Below are 13,374 nucleotides of genomic sequence, written 5' to 3'. Positions count from 1 at the left end.
GAGAAATACCTTTATCTGATTGTACTTCATCAGAATTTTTCATTGTTCCTATGCGCGTCTATATTTGTAGCTACGGAGACGTTATTCATTATGTGGCTACAACACGCTGCCAGCTTGTATGAAATCACGAGGTAAAAAGGACTTACTACTCGATGCACTCTAAGATATACTCTCAGGCTGAGTACACGATACATAATATCATACAACATCCCTGAAATTTTTTTGTGTTTCGATACAAGTGATATACATGAAAAAAGTGTGCACGTAGGTGAATAATCAGTATCTTCTTCCTGAAATTATACCACTTTACGTGAAAAACAATTGCGACAAAACGACAGGTCGTAAAAATTAATATTCGGAGACTGTTGATAGATCTCGAGTAATACTCTAAACGTTATTAACGCTTTGACAACGTTTCTAGTAGCAACGAATATCGTAATTTACGAAATCGTAAGTTGCCGACAAATCAAATCAAACGTACCACTAATTAGACGACCTACTTAGACTTTTACTTACAATTAGTCGATTACGTGGTCAAGTATATCGCGTGACGAAAATGGCAAAGAAGAAACGTCGAACCAGTGGGTCTGTTAAGAATCTAATGGTGGGGAATAGGCGAAGCGAGTACAGTACTCGGCAACTTACGATCATTGCACGATACATTAGCACTGTCTGGAGCCATCGTTATGCGGCCGCTTTTCTTGCGTCCCTTTGCAAGAGCATTATTTGTCTAGGCGTCATATTCGTATCAATGAACAATATATTTGTATTACGGATAGTCCGCTCATCAGTTACGAATAATTCAGCAATACTTGGAACATTGAACTCTGTGTCGACAAACAAGTTTGGGACCTAATTAGCAATACAATTTTGAGCATAGAAATTGAAAAGCTTTCGAAACTTTTCAAAACCTCTTAATCGCTGCGTCGCTAACTATTATTTGTATTTTTTAAATGCTTCTGCTTGAAAATGTCTATCTATATCAGCCGAAATATAGCGTTGTTTTAAAATTTCTTTCTTAATTTGTAATAACTAATTTGCTGACCTAAGATTACAATCTATTTTAGTTAACAAAATTTTATTCAAAATTACATATCTTATCAGATCCCAAGTTTTCGGTTCAAAACATAATCAAACTTTAGAGCCTCGTCACTTTCGAGCTGTCCTCTCGTATTTCAATCGTTACGAAATGAAGGAAACAATGCAATATTTCAATTCTTGGACACTTTTGAATGAATTCTTTACTGTAATTTACAGTTACCATATCAAGGTAGCAGTTTCTGAAGGTACGGTGTCAGGTATCTCTCAAGATCTTACGGATTGTAACAGTAAGAGATGTTTAATAAATGCAGTACTTGCACATAAAAAAGCCGCAAAGTCAGTATTTGCTCAATGACATTCTATTTACGTATGAATTATTCTTAAATATTTGCGATTACATGAGAAGATTCACATCCCATTTTCATCTTTCCATGCATCTACTTTCCAAATTGGTGATTACACGAAATGTTTTAGACGAGACCTACTCTTTTTCGAGAAAGACGTTTTGTAATCAGCGTAATTTTGTTCTAAATAGAGGTCTGAAATTCAAAGCCATCCCCATATTTCTTTCTTTTTGTTGTAGCATACACTATTTCTTACTTATATTTGTAATATGTGATTAATCAAATGGTCAGAAGATTATTCACTCCGTGTAGTAGCCAATAGTTAAGGTATAATTTTTTGGAAAGATTGCAATGGGACACTGTGTGCAAACATTTGTATTGGACATCGACGCGATTGAGGAGTCCATTTCTGTTTGTCTGCACTTTGAATCAATCTCATTAGTTGTCATTGTATGTTTATTATTTTCCGATCAAATAATCCTATCTATTCGTAAAGGTTTGCTACGGATTTGAAAGCAAAGTTTCAAATCTCGTATTCTTTTCTCCTTGTATTTGGCATCATCTCCTTAAGTGTTAATTTCTTTCGCGTAAGTAACTAATTTTCTTCGTTAACCACCAGATAAAAAAACTTTGTTGGTAATGCAAACAAAAAAAGAGCTAGATGCTCTTGAAATAATCTTCCTATTTGTCTTTAAATGACACGCTTACTTTCCAGTTGTCTGAAGCGGTATGTTTGACACACGATCTCGAAGAACTCATGATGTCCTTGCTGTTTTCCATTACCGAATTAGTTTACATGTTTTACATAAATTTCTTGATACAGCAACTGCTTGATCACGCTGATAGCATTGTTATAATAACGTAAGCGCTTCTTTAAGTTAACAGAACTTTACGGTTAACATAATCTTCTCAAACAATCTTTACGTAATCTTCAAACAACTGATAAATAAACATTATGAAAAACCGGGTGCGATTTTCTCGAATTTACAGATACAACACTAACTGGTACAAAACGTCAGTATCTATACAGAAAATGTTGTTGATGATCATGCTTAGGTGTAGCGAACCACTTGATTTCACCTTATTTGGCTTCTATTGTGCATCGATTGAAGGTTTCTCAACGGTACGTTATTTTATAATTTATACTATTACAATGTTTCTAGAGTGTGTTCCACATGGTAATATTACCATGAGCATTTCCGTTTCAGATAGTAAAGAATTGTATGTCCTATTTCATGATGATGTCATCCCTCGAGTATTAGTGAAAATTTTCCTCATCCAAATAGTAATGGAATAAGTAGTAATACTATACATTAGTAAGAAATGAGAACACTATCATTTAACTATTGGAGTTGATTCAGTGTAATCTGTGGAAGAAACACAGCGATCTTGTGAAAACTGTGGGTTTTGAAGAATTACTATTACTTTATTAATGTCTTCGAGCATAAGATACCACTAAAAATTTTTAACACCTTATTCGTCATTATGGTACAATAGAATGTAAAATTTTTAAGGAAAATTTTTATTTTTATAGGTCAGAAAGTAATAAGGTTCACAGGTAGAAAATATTATAATAATATAAAGCAAAGAATCATATAAGCAGAACAAAATCTTGATACAGATTAATATTGCCATAGTCTATATATTAAGTATAGTCAGTAACTATTTATTGTTATTTTTCATTTTTATTATATGATTCTGTAAACCTTCATATTTAACGGAATTCTCAGAAAGGGCCTAAAATCAAAATTGAGACGTGGAAGTGTTTTAAAATTTACAATTATTTTATAAAATTTAAAAAGGCTAATAGAATTACGTGAAAGAAACATCCATGAAATATTTTTATAATCATCTCTGAGAAGATTAAGTAGATCGCTATGTTTGTTCCACTGACTGTGCACTTTTCTGACGAAACTAAAACGCCCGACAGGTTTTCCACTCAATGCGGATAGTATGTTTCTGCATCCATAGGAGGAATTACTTTGATACGAAGTTTGGTTAATTTAGGATCGAAAAATTTAACCGTCCAATATCGCAGCGCTTTGTCTAGCTCGCTAGAATGCAAACATTCTACATCATAGGAATTAATTTATCCTGAAGAACTGAATAGCCACAGACTTATGTATTCTAGAACATTAGTATTATATTGTAGTATTAAATAAAGAGTGATATTAATTCTTGATATATGTAAAACCTATTAATTGTGCACTAAAGAGGCAATTATAATTGTAACGACGATTTAATTTCGGTTTTCAAACTAGTTGCTTCGTTTGCATTGTTTAGAAGTTTCAAGAAAATTTCTTGGGAATCGATATGTATCACGCACCTTTGAATATTACAATAAAAATGGTTACACAATTTACTCAAGTTACCTTAGACTGTCCGTTTGATAGTAAGTTTCACCCGTATCTAAGTTCAGTGCCGCTGACAAAATGCTATGATACATTTGCTGCAGTAGTGTGACATCTCTCTCTTATCACTCTCTGAAGACTAAAGTTAGTTTAAGTTTGGACAACGCTCTAAAGTCACTTCGATTTCTCGTCATGCCGACGGAACAATCAAGAATGGAGGTGTTCCAAGTATATTACAGGTCTGAAAGGTACAAACTTTTAGAGAAGTTCTCTATTTTTTAGAAACGTATAATTTTGTTAACAACCGTACATGCGTAATCACGATATAAGAATATCGATCGAGCCAGTCTCTTACCACCGTGTATTTACGGATGAATAAATAACGAAATGATTGTACACTATTTCATTCTTTATACCACAAATTCGTGATCTTTTATTCCATTTCCAAGAAAATATTTGTAAGAGGCGAAATTGAATTGAAGAAGTGGTGGCATATTGGATGGTCAGTCGTGTTTGAATCCCTGATCACTATGGCCGGACTTGAGTCATATTACAAGCTGAGCCTGAATCTTTTATCATTGATAGGACTCTGGCCCTACCAAAGTGTGAAAATTCGACGTTTACAGACTTACTTTATCAGTGGTTCGTCCACCTATTTCGTAATAACCCAGGTACAGTCGATTCATTCGATAAATTCTACTCGCTACTCGCGTTTCCAGTATTACCATATTTTATTTAAAGTTTTCTTTTATTAGGGAACGAAACTTTGCAACGGAATTAAATCTAACGCTTTTCTTTCAGTTGATGGCTTTCAAAACCGTCGAGTTCACGTTGACTCTTCTATTAAAAAATCTGTCGCCAATAATAATGTGCACGTGTGCCCTCGTAAAATACAATGCATTTTGGTATCAGATCGATACAGTGAGTTGTAACAAAAATTCCAATTAACTTAACGTTTTGATAAATAGTATGTAAAGACGATTGCAAATCCAGATTAAAGATTTTATGGAAGATGTGAAATACGATTGGAGCACCACAAAGGGTGAATCACTTAAAATCATAGAAAAACGAGCCGGCTTAGGAAGGTATTATTCAACGATATATGCGTGTAAGGATAAAATTGAAATTGGATAAATGACGCCATATTACGTCGCGTTAATTACAATAAGCATATAATTCCACGATCGTGACTATATTGCAGCATTCATATACCCGTCTGCGTGTATTGTGACGATATGCCACCTAGTATCCTTTACTCTGAACGTGTCAGTGCCCGTGAATGGAACACGACCGAACTATTTTCCAATAATAACAAATTATTTAATCGACGAAGAAAAATACCTATTTCTGATTGTGCTTCATCAGAATTTATCGTTGTTCATAATCGCGTCTGTATTTGTAGCCACAGAGACGGTGTTCATTATGTGGCAACAGCACGCTGCCAGCTTATTCGAGATTACTGGGTAAAAAGGACTTACTAATCGTATCACTGTCCCAAACTATTGTTATGCTATCTTATTAGTAGTTTCCCGTTAAAGATGCATTATTTCTGCAGAGTCAGGAGCTTACCAATTGACAATCTACTCACATTACAAGTGGCTAGTTTTTTTTTTTTTAATTTTTTAAACTAAGAGAATGAATTTATCTACAGTTCTTGGATATCTAATAATTTATTTTTAGTGTTTGTCGAAAGTAGAATTAAATTCATGCAGTAAAGTGATAAGGATGAATTTCCAGACGTGTGTTTTTTGAACATTTTTAATCAGGATTGTATTTCTATACATTTTGCAATCGATTTCTGTTCTTTAAAATTTTAAATATGAAAATTTAAAAATAACATATTTTTCCTGCGTCGTATGTTCGAACGAATTATTTGCTACAATTTACAGTTACCATCTCGAAGAAGCCGTCATCAAGGGGTCTGAGATATCATGTGTTTCGCAAGAACAATTGGATAATAACTGTAAGAAGTGTCTAATAAGTGCTGTAGCTACACATAAAAGAGCGACAAAGTCAGTATTTGAAATACATTACGTTTACGTATTAAGTGTTCTTAAATATTTGCGATGATACGGAGAGAATACTCGCTAAAAATGTTTACATATCTGCAAGCTTTTAGCTGACAGTCAAGGTGGTCGAACGATCTCTTAGTTTTTGGCAATACCTTCCACTCGCATTAATCGTATCAGCACGTTTACTATTTTTCATTGAAACAGTCTTATCTTTTTGTAAAGGTTCGTCCGTAAGATGAAACAAAAATTTGAACCCTCGTATACGTTTCTCCTTGTATTTGGTGTCATCTCATTGAGCGTTAATTTCTTTCGCGTAAGTAACTAATTATTTTCGTAAGCTACTAATTAGGAAGATTTCATCGTCAATATCGATAATCAGGTAGTCAGAAGTTACCAGTTTTGTGTTTTCCTTTTTAAGAAAATTCTCGTTTACTTTTCAGTTCTCTCGAGCAGTATGTTTGACCCACGATATCGAAGAATTTTTCATCTCCAGTTTGTTTTCTGTTACCGAGCTAGTTTATATGTTTTACATAAACTTTGTGATAGAGCAAATGCTGGAATATGCGAATAGACTTGTCTCGGTAATGTAAGCGCTAAGAACTTCCTTTTGTTAATAGAACTTAGCAATAACCATTAATCAAGATTGTCTCACAAAATTGTTTGTTGAATTTTTAACCAAAGAGTATGTAATGAATAAATTTTAAAATATCTAGAACACATTAAAGATTGAGCACCTTAATGTTAGAATTTGTTCTGGTTTGGTGTCGGTGATTGGGATTTCGTTAAAAAATTATTTACGTTTAAAACGTCTAAAACGTCTCACTCAGAAAACTGTAAGGCTATCGATACGTCACTAAGCAGAGTTCCTCATGCTGAGTGAGAATCACTATCGTGCGCATGCAGCTGTACGCAAGTTGCCTATCTGCAGCCGCAACTGTAAACGTTGATAACTTTTTAACGAAACCTTAATCAATAAATTGGTATTCTTGATTTTCGTCTTATTTTGGCCTCTAAGATCTCCCATTAAAATTTTTCCCAGGGGTGGCCGAACACCCTGTATAATCCACCAGCATCTTTATCAGATTTGTATTCTAAGACTCTCTAAGTTCTTACCAGAACTGTTACTGAGATTGTTGACTGGTATTCGGCTGATCGCGTATTTGTGATTGATGATTTTAACTTGCCAGGCGTTATCTGGAATAATTCAAACTTATATCTTATCAGTGGATGCAGTCAGAATATTGTACCATCTTTAGAAATTTTATTGAACAACTTTAATTTCTATGGTCTGAACAAGTCATGCATTATAGAGTGAGAGTATAAACTGGGTAATACAAATATTTCCTAAGTAACAGAAATATTGGACTTAGGTATACATTACACACCTGTGTTAAATTTTGGGATTCATTATCAATGTGTCGTCAGTGATGCTCATAAAGTTCTCGGGTTTAGTAAGTGTTGTGTGGCAGACTTAAAAAGCCATGATTACTACTAAAATAATAATCACATGAAATATAAACAACTCGAAAGAGTTCAACACGATTTCCTCAGATTTGCATGCTTTAAGTTAAGCTAGAGATTGTTTTTTACAAGTCATAATTATGTTCTGATTATGTCTACGGTTAACATGAGAATTAACTGATCTGATGTTTTTACATAAACTGATTAATGGCGTTGTATGGTGCCTGGAACTATTAACTGTACATTTTTATACACCATTGAGATCCACTTTGTTGTTTCATCCTGCCTTTTATAGATCTACAATCGATATTTCTGAGCCCTTAAATCGTGATCGAAACCAATAAATTCGTTTAAACTTTTTTTTGAGTAATGGATGGAATTTGAAAAGTTTGTTGTACAAATTGATGTAACTAATTGTGACACGTTCTATCCGATTGATGTATTATGTACAGTCGAACCTCGATAACACGAAAACCTCTATTAGATGAAAATTTTGTTCACTCTTACTTTAACTCGAATTATCTGCCACATACGTTACATGCATTATTTGATCTCTATAACTCGAATTTAGAATCGCCGAAACTCTATAAATCGAACTTTTATCATGGCTACCTGACTGAAAATAAAAGAACGCTGGGAAACATAAGATGAAGTTTAATAGAAAAATGTAATAACATTGAAGACAATATATTTTCTGCTTTAGTTATCGTTGAAAATGTCATTGATCAACAATCTATTGAATCCTTAACACAAAGCAAATTAAAGTTTCATTTAGTAATAATCAGTAATAGCAGTCTTTTGTCTGTAATAGAATTTGCTTACGATTATGTTCTGCATGTATAAAATAAATATATCGCCTTTAAAGATTGGATTTTTCTTTTTTTAAGTCATTACAATCGGAAAGTTATTAAGTATCATACAAAGCCTCTGTAAGTCGAACTTTCGTATATTGAACCTCTCTTGGTCGAAAAATTCGATAAGTCAAAATATCTGTAGCTCGAAGATTTTAGCTTTTCCCTTGAGATTCGAGTTATAATATGCAATAATGGGACTTAAATCCGTTTGCAATAAATAAATAATAAAAGGTATATAGAACTCATATTTTGGAAATTTCCTTTCAGAAATTATAGTACATATCTGCCTTTAATGTGTTTTGGATCAAAATTTATTTATCACCAGCTCCAATATCAAAATGCTTAGTGTCCATGATAATACAGGACAACAAAAATTTCTACCAGTCCTATTAAATATATAAACATAGTGAGAATTTGGATGCTTTGCGTTTACATGCACAAACTTGTTAAGCACGATTCTAACATATTTATAGATATAACACGAACTGGTACGAAACGTCAGTACATGTACAGAAAATGTTGTTAATCATCATGGTAAGATGCAACGAACCAGTAGATTATATGATTTTCTTCTTTTCTGCATCGATCGAAGGTTTTTCAACGGTACGTTAATTCTTGATTGATATTATCGCGACGTTTATATATCATGCTCCATATTGACATTTCAGCTCGTAAAAAATACAGTGTCGTATTTTACGATGATGTCGTCCGTAGAATTTGCCTAATCCAATAATACTGGAATACGTAATAAAATATTGGTAAGTAAAGGGAAGACATTTCGTTCACTTTTCTGTAGCACTCGATCAAGTACAATGAGTGGAACAAATATAGCGATTTTGAGGCTGTTGTAAGGAGCAACAACTATAGTACAGAGTATCATGATTTTGTATATGTTGACAAACGATTTACTGTACTATTTATCGACAACATATTTAATGATTTCTGTTGCGTCGACGATCGCGAACCGGTAAAAATGGAATGGCTCGCGAATGCTCGCTTCCCGAATAGTAAATTAATACTATCAGGGTAGTTGAAAACTGTTGAATGAATGAAATATACTGATTGCACTTGACTGTTGAAGTGTGCAGTCTTGATTGTTGGTTGATTGTATTTATTTGAATATATTGAGCCTTGTGCTCTGATATTTGAAGTATGACTTGTCGCGTACAAAAACGTTACTTGAAGGCGTTGGAGTTAAGTTGCCGTTTTTGGACAGCTGGCATGGCAACTTTCTCTCGATTTGCAGTTAGGGAGGTTCACGGTAGGGCTGTACGCTGGTACGTATATCTGAAGGTTGACCGTGCACGCGGTCAAGGAATTTTTGCCCTACCATAAACCTCACTTAAAAGGCGACACCAGGCTATTACAATGCGCAACTTTTATTCAACCGAATATTTCAGCTTGCTTGAAATAGATCGCCATATTTGTTCTATCCACTGTAATTTTTTCTAACGAAAGGAAAATGCTCAGCAGGTTCCCCAATGTATTTAGCGTTTCTTCTGCGGCCATGAAAGTATTTTCTTTAATATCTAATGTGCAAGACCCAGGACCGAAGATTTCGAACATTCAAAGAATAGTCTAAACTTGAATATTTTATTACATACTGTGTACAATAAAAGACAATTCTATTTCTTGATACATGTGGACTTGTTTTCAAAAAAAGAAACATTTATAATCCCGCTGATATAAAATTAGAATTTTACCTAAGGAAGAATGGACGAAGTAGTGTTTTGAATTGCAGTTGCGGGCCAAATTTATATTATATATACATAAAATTTTCGTAATACGATTGAAAGATGAAAACAAAATTCTACTAATAACTCATCGTTCTACCTACTTGTTTCTTCGAGCACATATTTCTGACAGCAAGATATCTGATAATACCATGAAGAAGCCTCGAGTGGATTCTAGTTCCTTTTGCTACAACGAAACAATAGCGACTGAAAGCGGTGCATGAATATTCGCGTTGCAAATCGAAGAGACAAAGCAACCGAGAAGAATATACGACATTAGTATTAATTAGAAGAATATACGACAACTTCTCAAATATGTTTTTTTCATTTTCAAGAACGTATAATTTTCTTAACGACCGTGCATACATTATCGTGATGGTAGAATATCGATCGGTCTCGTCCTTTGCAATCGTGTATTTACGAGTGAATAAGTAATGAGAAGATTGTAGATTATGCCATTCATTTTGCCACAAGTTCGCAATATTGTACCGTAATTTCCAAGAAAATAACCGTAAGAGGCGAATTGATTTGGAGGAGTAGTGGAACCGAGGGTGGACAGACACCTATGAGTCAGTCGCTTTTGAATCATCAGCCACGATGGCAAAACTGGAACCATATTACAAGCTGAGTGCAACTCTCATGTCGTTCATAGGACTCTGGCCATACCAAAATATCAATCTTCGACGACTTAAGACTGGTCTTATCAGTCTCTCCAACTGGTATTTCATGTTTGTCCTGGTATAGTCACTTTATTTGACACATTATACTTAACACTTGCGTTTATTTCGATTGCTAACATACATACGCACCTTACACTATATTTTAATAACAACTTTTACGATTGCTAGCCGTTCATAATACATGTACGTAACCTCCATTAATCTTTATAATTTCATAATTATTCCAAAATATACATCAACCCTATAATATTAACTTTTTCAAGTTCTGTGCACACCACTGATCCATTATCATTAATTTGCGTTAATACCAACAGAAGCGAAGCAACAATATAAAGAAACAATTTTTTTAAAGTTGTATGAATCCCAAATCTTTTTAACTACTGAGCCCCACAAGTATTTTTAACACAGTTACCTGAAAATCTATTCTTTTTATTCCTCGAATAGAAACGCTTGAAAGGTTCTTAATAAAAATATTATTAATAATCGAAGAGTATTCGTGGAAAGTAGCGTAAGTGCCAGCATTGTAATTTTAGTGCAACTTTGTTTCTTTAATATTAAATAACCTGATCTAACGATAGTATTAATTTATACGTCACACATTAAATAACTTGCAACAAAAAAACATGGATTCAAAGTGCGGCATAGTAATTAATATCATCGTTAAATCCGATTATTTGCTATTAAAGAAATGAAATTGTACTGAAATTATACACGCCAGGCGAAATGTTAGACGATCGATCGGAATTTTAAATACTTGCAATGAAATCTAACACGCTTCTTTCAGTTGATGGTTTTCAAAACCACAAAGTTCACGTTGTCTCTTCTGTTGAAGAATCTGTCGCCCATAATAATGTTCATGGGTTGCCTCTTAAAGTACAATGCATTTTGGTATCAGACCGATACAGTGAGTTGTAAACATTCCAGTTACGTTAAGATTTGATAATCAGAATGTAAAGACGATTGAAAATCCAGATTAAGGAATTTATGGAACGCGTGAGGTACGACTGGAACACGAAACAAGACGAGATACTTAAAATCTTACAGAAACACGCCACCATAGGAAGGCATTACGCGAAATTATACGCCAGTAAGAAAGATGTTGGAATCTACTGTAACGGATATCGGTGTAAGATGTGATCCCGCAATCATCAATGTGTTACAGTGTTTGTTTATCCGTCAGCGGTCATCGTGACGATTTTCCAAGTCGCAGCTTTTGTTTTTGTCACGGACGCATCGACAAACGGAACTCGAGTAAACTATTTTCCAATAATGACGGAATATTTAATGGACGAAGAAAAGTATCTATATTTTATTGTATTTCATCAGAATTTTACATTGTTTCTATGCGCCTCCACGTTCGTAGCCACGGAGACGTTGTACATTATGTGGCTGCAACACGCTGCTGGTTTGTTCGAAATCACGAGGTAAAAAGAGCCGATCATTCGATGCACTTTTACGACTATGGTCTTTGCCATCTTGTGTATACGATTTTATTCGATTAATGTAACTAACTCGTTTATTTTAGTAGACCTATCACAGAGTCATTCTTAATTTTTGTGACTTTCTTGACTTTGTAAGAAAGATTCAGCGTTACCTTCTTTGCCATATTAATTGCACTTGTTAATGTAACAAATTCTTTGTTGTAATTTGTAGTTACCATATTGACAAAGCAGTTTCTGCGGAATCTATGCGGTTACCTGTTTCGCAAGAACATTCGGATAGAAACAGTAAGAGGTTTCTAGTAAGTGCAGTAATTGCACACAAAAATGCGACAAAGTTAGTATTTTATCGATGGTTTTATTTTAAAGTGTAAAGTAACAGTAGAAAATCATGATTTTTTCGCACTAACAATAAATATTATATGAAAGTACGAGACATATTTTCAAGACAAATGATGATTTTTTTCATTCGATGAATCTTATTTGTTCATAAAGATTTGCCACCGATTTGAGAATTAGATTTCAAGCCTCTTATTCTGTTCTTCTTATACTCGGCGTCGTATCCTTGAGCGTTAATTTCTTTCGTGTGAGTAACTAATTCTTTCCGTTAACCGATAAATAGAACATGCTTGTGGTATAAAAAAGGCACTCTTTATTTCCAGTTGTCTCAAGCAGTATTTTTGACACACGACGTCGAAGAATTCCTGATCTCATTACTGTTTTCCATTTCTGAGCTGGTGTATATGTTTTACATAAATTATTTGATACAGCAACTGTTGGATTGCGCGAACAGCCTCGTCACAGTGATGTAAGCGTCAAAAACTGCCGTGAGCTTGTAAAACTCTGCTGTCAACGCTAAACAAACATCATTCGAGACAATCTATAGTTTCGATTTATCGAAATTTTCAGATACGATACTAAGTGGTACAAAAGGTCAATAATTATACAGAAATTGTTGCTAATCATCATGACAAGGTGCAACGAACCTTTCCATTTCAGTTTTTATAACTTCTATTCTGGATCGATCGAAGGATTTTCAACGGTACACCGTTTTTTTTATTAATAATATCGTGACGTTACCACGAGGAATGCGCGTAATTGTAATATACATTTCAGCTTGTAAAGAGCACAGTGTCCTATTTTATGGTAATGTCATCCTTCGAGTGTTAATACAAACTTTACGGATCTAATAATAGTGGAATAAGTAGTAAAATATTAGTAAATAAGGTAAAGAACTGTTTTCTAAAGCGGAATAATTGGATTTCTACACATGGAGTACGTTCTTACAAGATCTAACTCAGCGTTGTACAAAGTATAGATCGTAATAGCGCAATTTAACAAACTTTTAACTAATGATTGCTTTTCAAAGTATATGATCTAATTGTTTCGCTGCAATGTACCGTAACATGAATTTGCAACAACCTCGAACTGAAAAATGTCATTGGTCATTTAATGACAG

The 13,374-nt window shown here is 34.0% G+C and overlaps 2 protein-coding genes across 2 annotated transcripts; both read left to right on the top strand.

Moving 5' to 3' along the window:
- Positions 1–4,266: 4,266 nt before the first annotated feature.
- LOC143345662 (uncharacterized) lies at positions 4,267–6,085 on the top strand. Its single transcript, XM_076773025.1, is given in 6 exon segments — positions 4,267–4,407; positions 4,538–4,657; positions 4,730–4,844; positions 4,938–5,199; positions 5,626–5,748; positions 5,971–6,085. Coding segments are annotated over 6 exon segments (876 nt in total).
- Positions 6,086–10,393: 4,308 nt separating this feature from the next.
- On the top strand, positions 10,394–13,134 carry LOC143345661 (uncharacterized). The gene is made up of 9 exons (XM_076773024.1): positions 10,394–10,534; positions 11,261–11,380; positions 11,449–11,563; positions 11,639–11,900; positions 12,130–12,252; positions 12,411–12,501; positions 12,578–12,723; positions 12,825–12,957; positions 13,032–13,134. The coding sequence occupies exons 1-9, from the start codon at positions 10,394–10,396 to the stop codon at positions 13,083–13,085; spliced, it is 1,185 nt and encodes a 394-aa protein (XP_076629139.1). The 3' UTR covers positions 13,086–13,134.
- Positions 13,135–13,374: the final 240 nt, after the last annotated feature.

Source organism: Colletes latitarsis, chromosome 9, assembly GCF_051014445.1.
Source record: "Colletes latitarsis isolate SP2378_abdomen chromosome 9, iyColLati1, whole genome shotgun sequence".
Taxonomy (NCBI): domain Eukaryota; kingdom Metazoa; phylum Arthropoda; class Insecta; order Hymenoptera; family Colletidae; genus Colletes; species Colletes latitarsis.
This window is presented reverse-complemented; position numbering and strand designations above follow the sequence as displayed.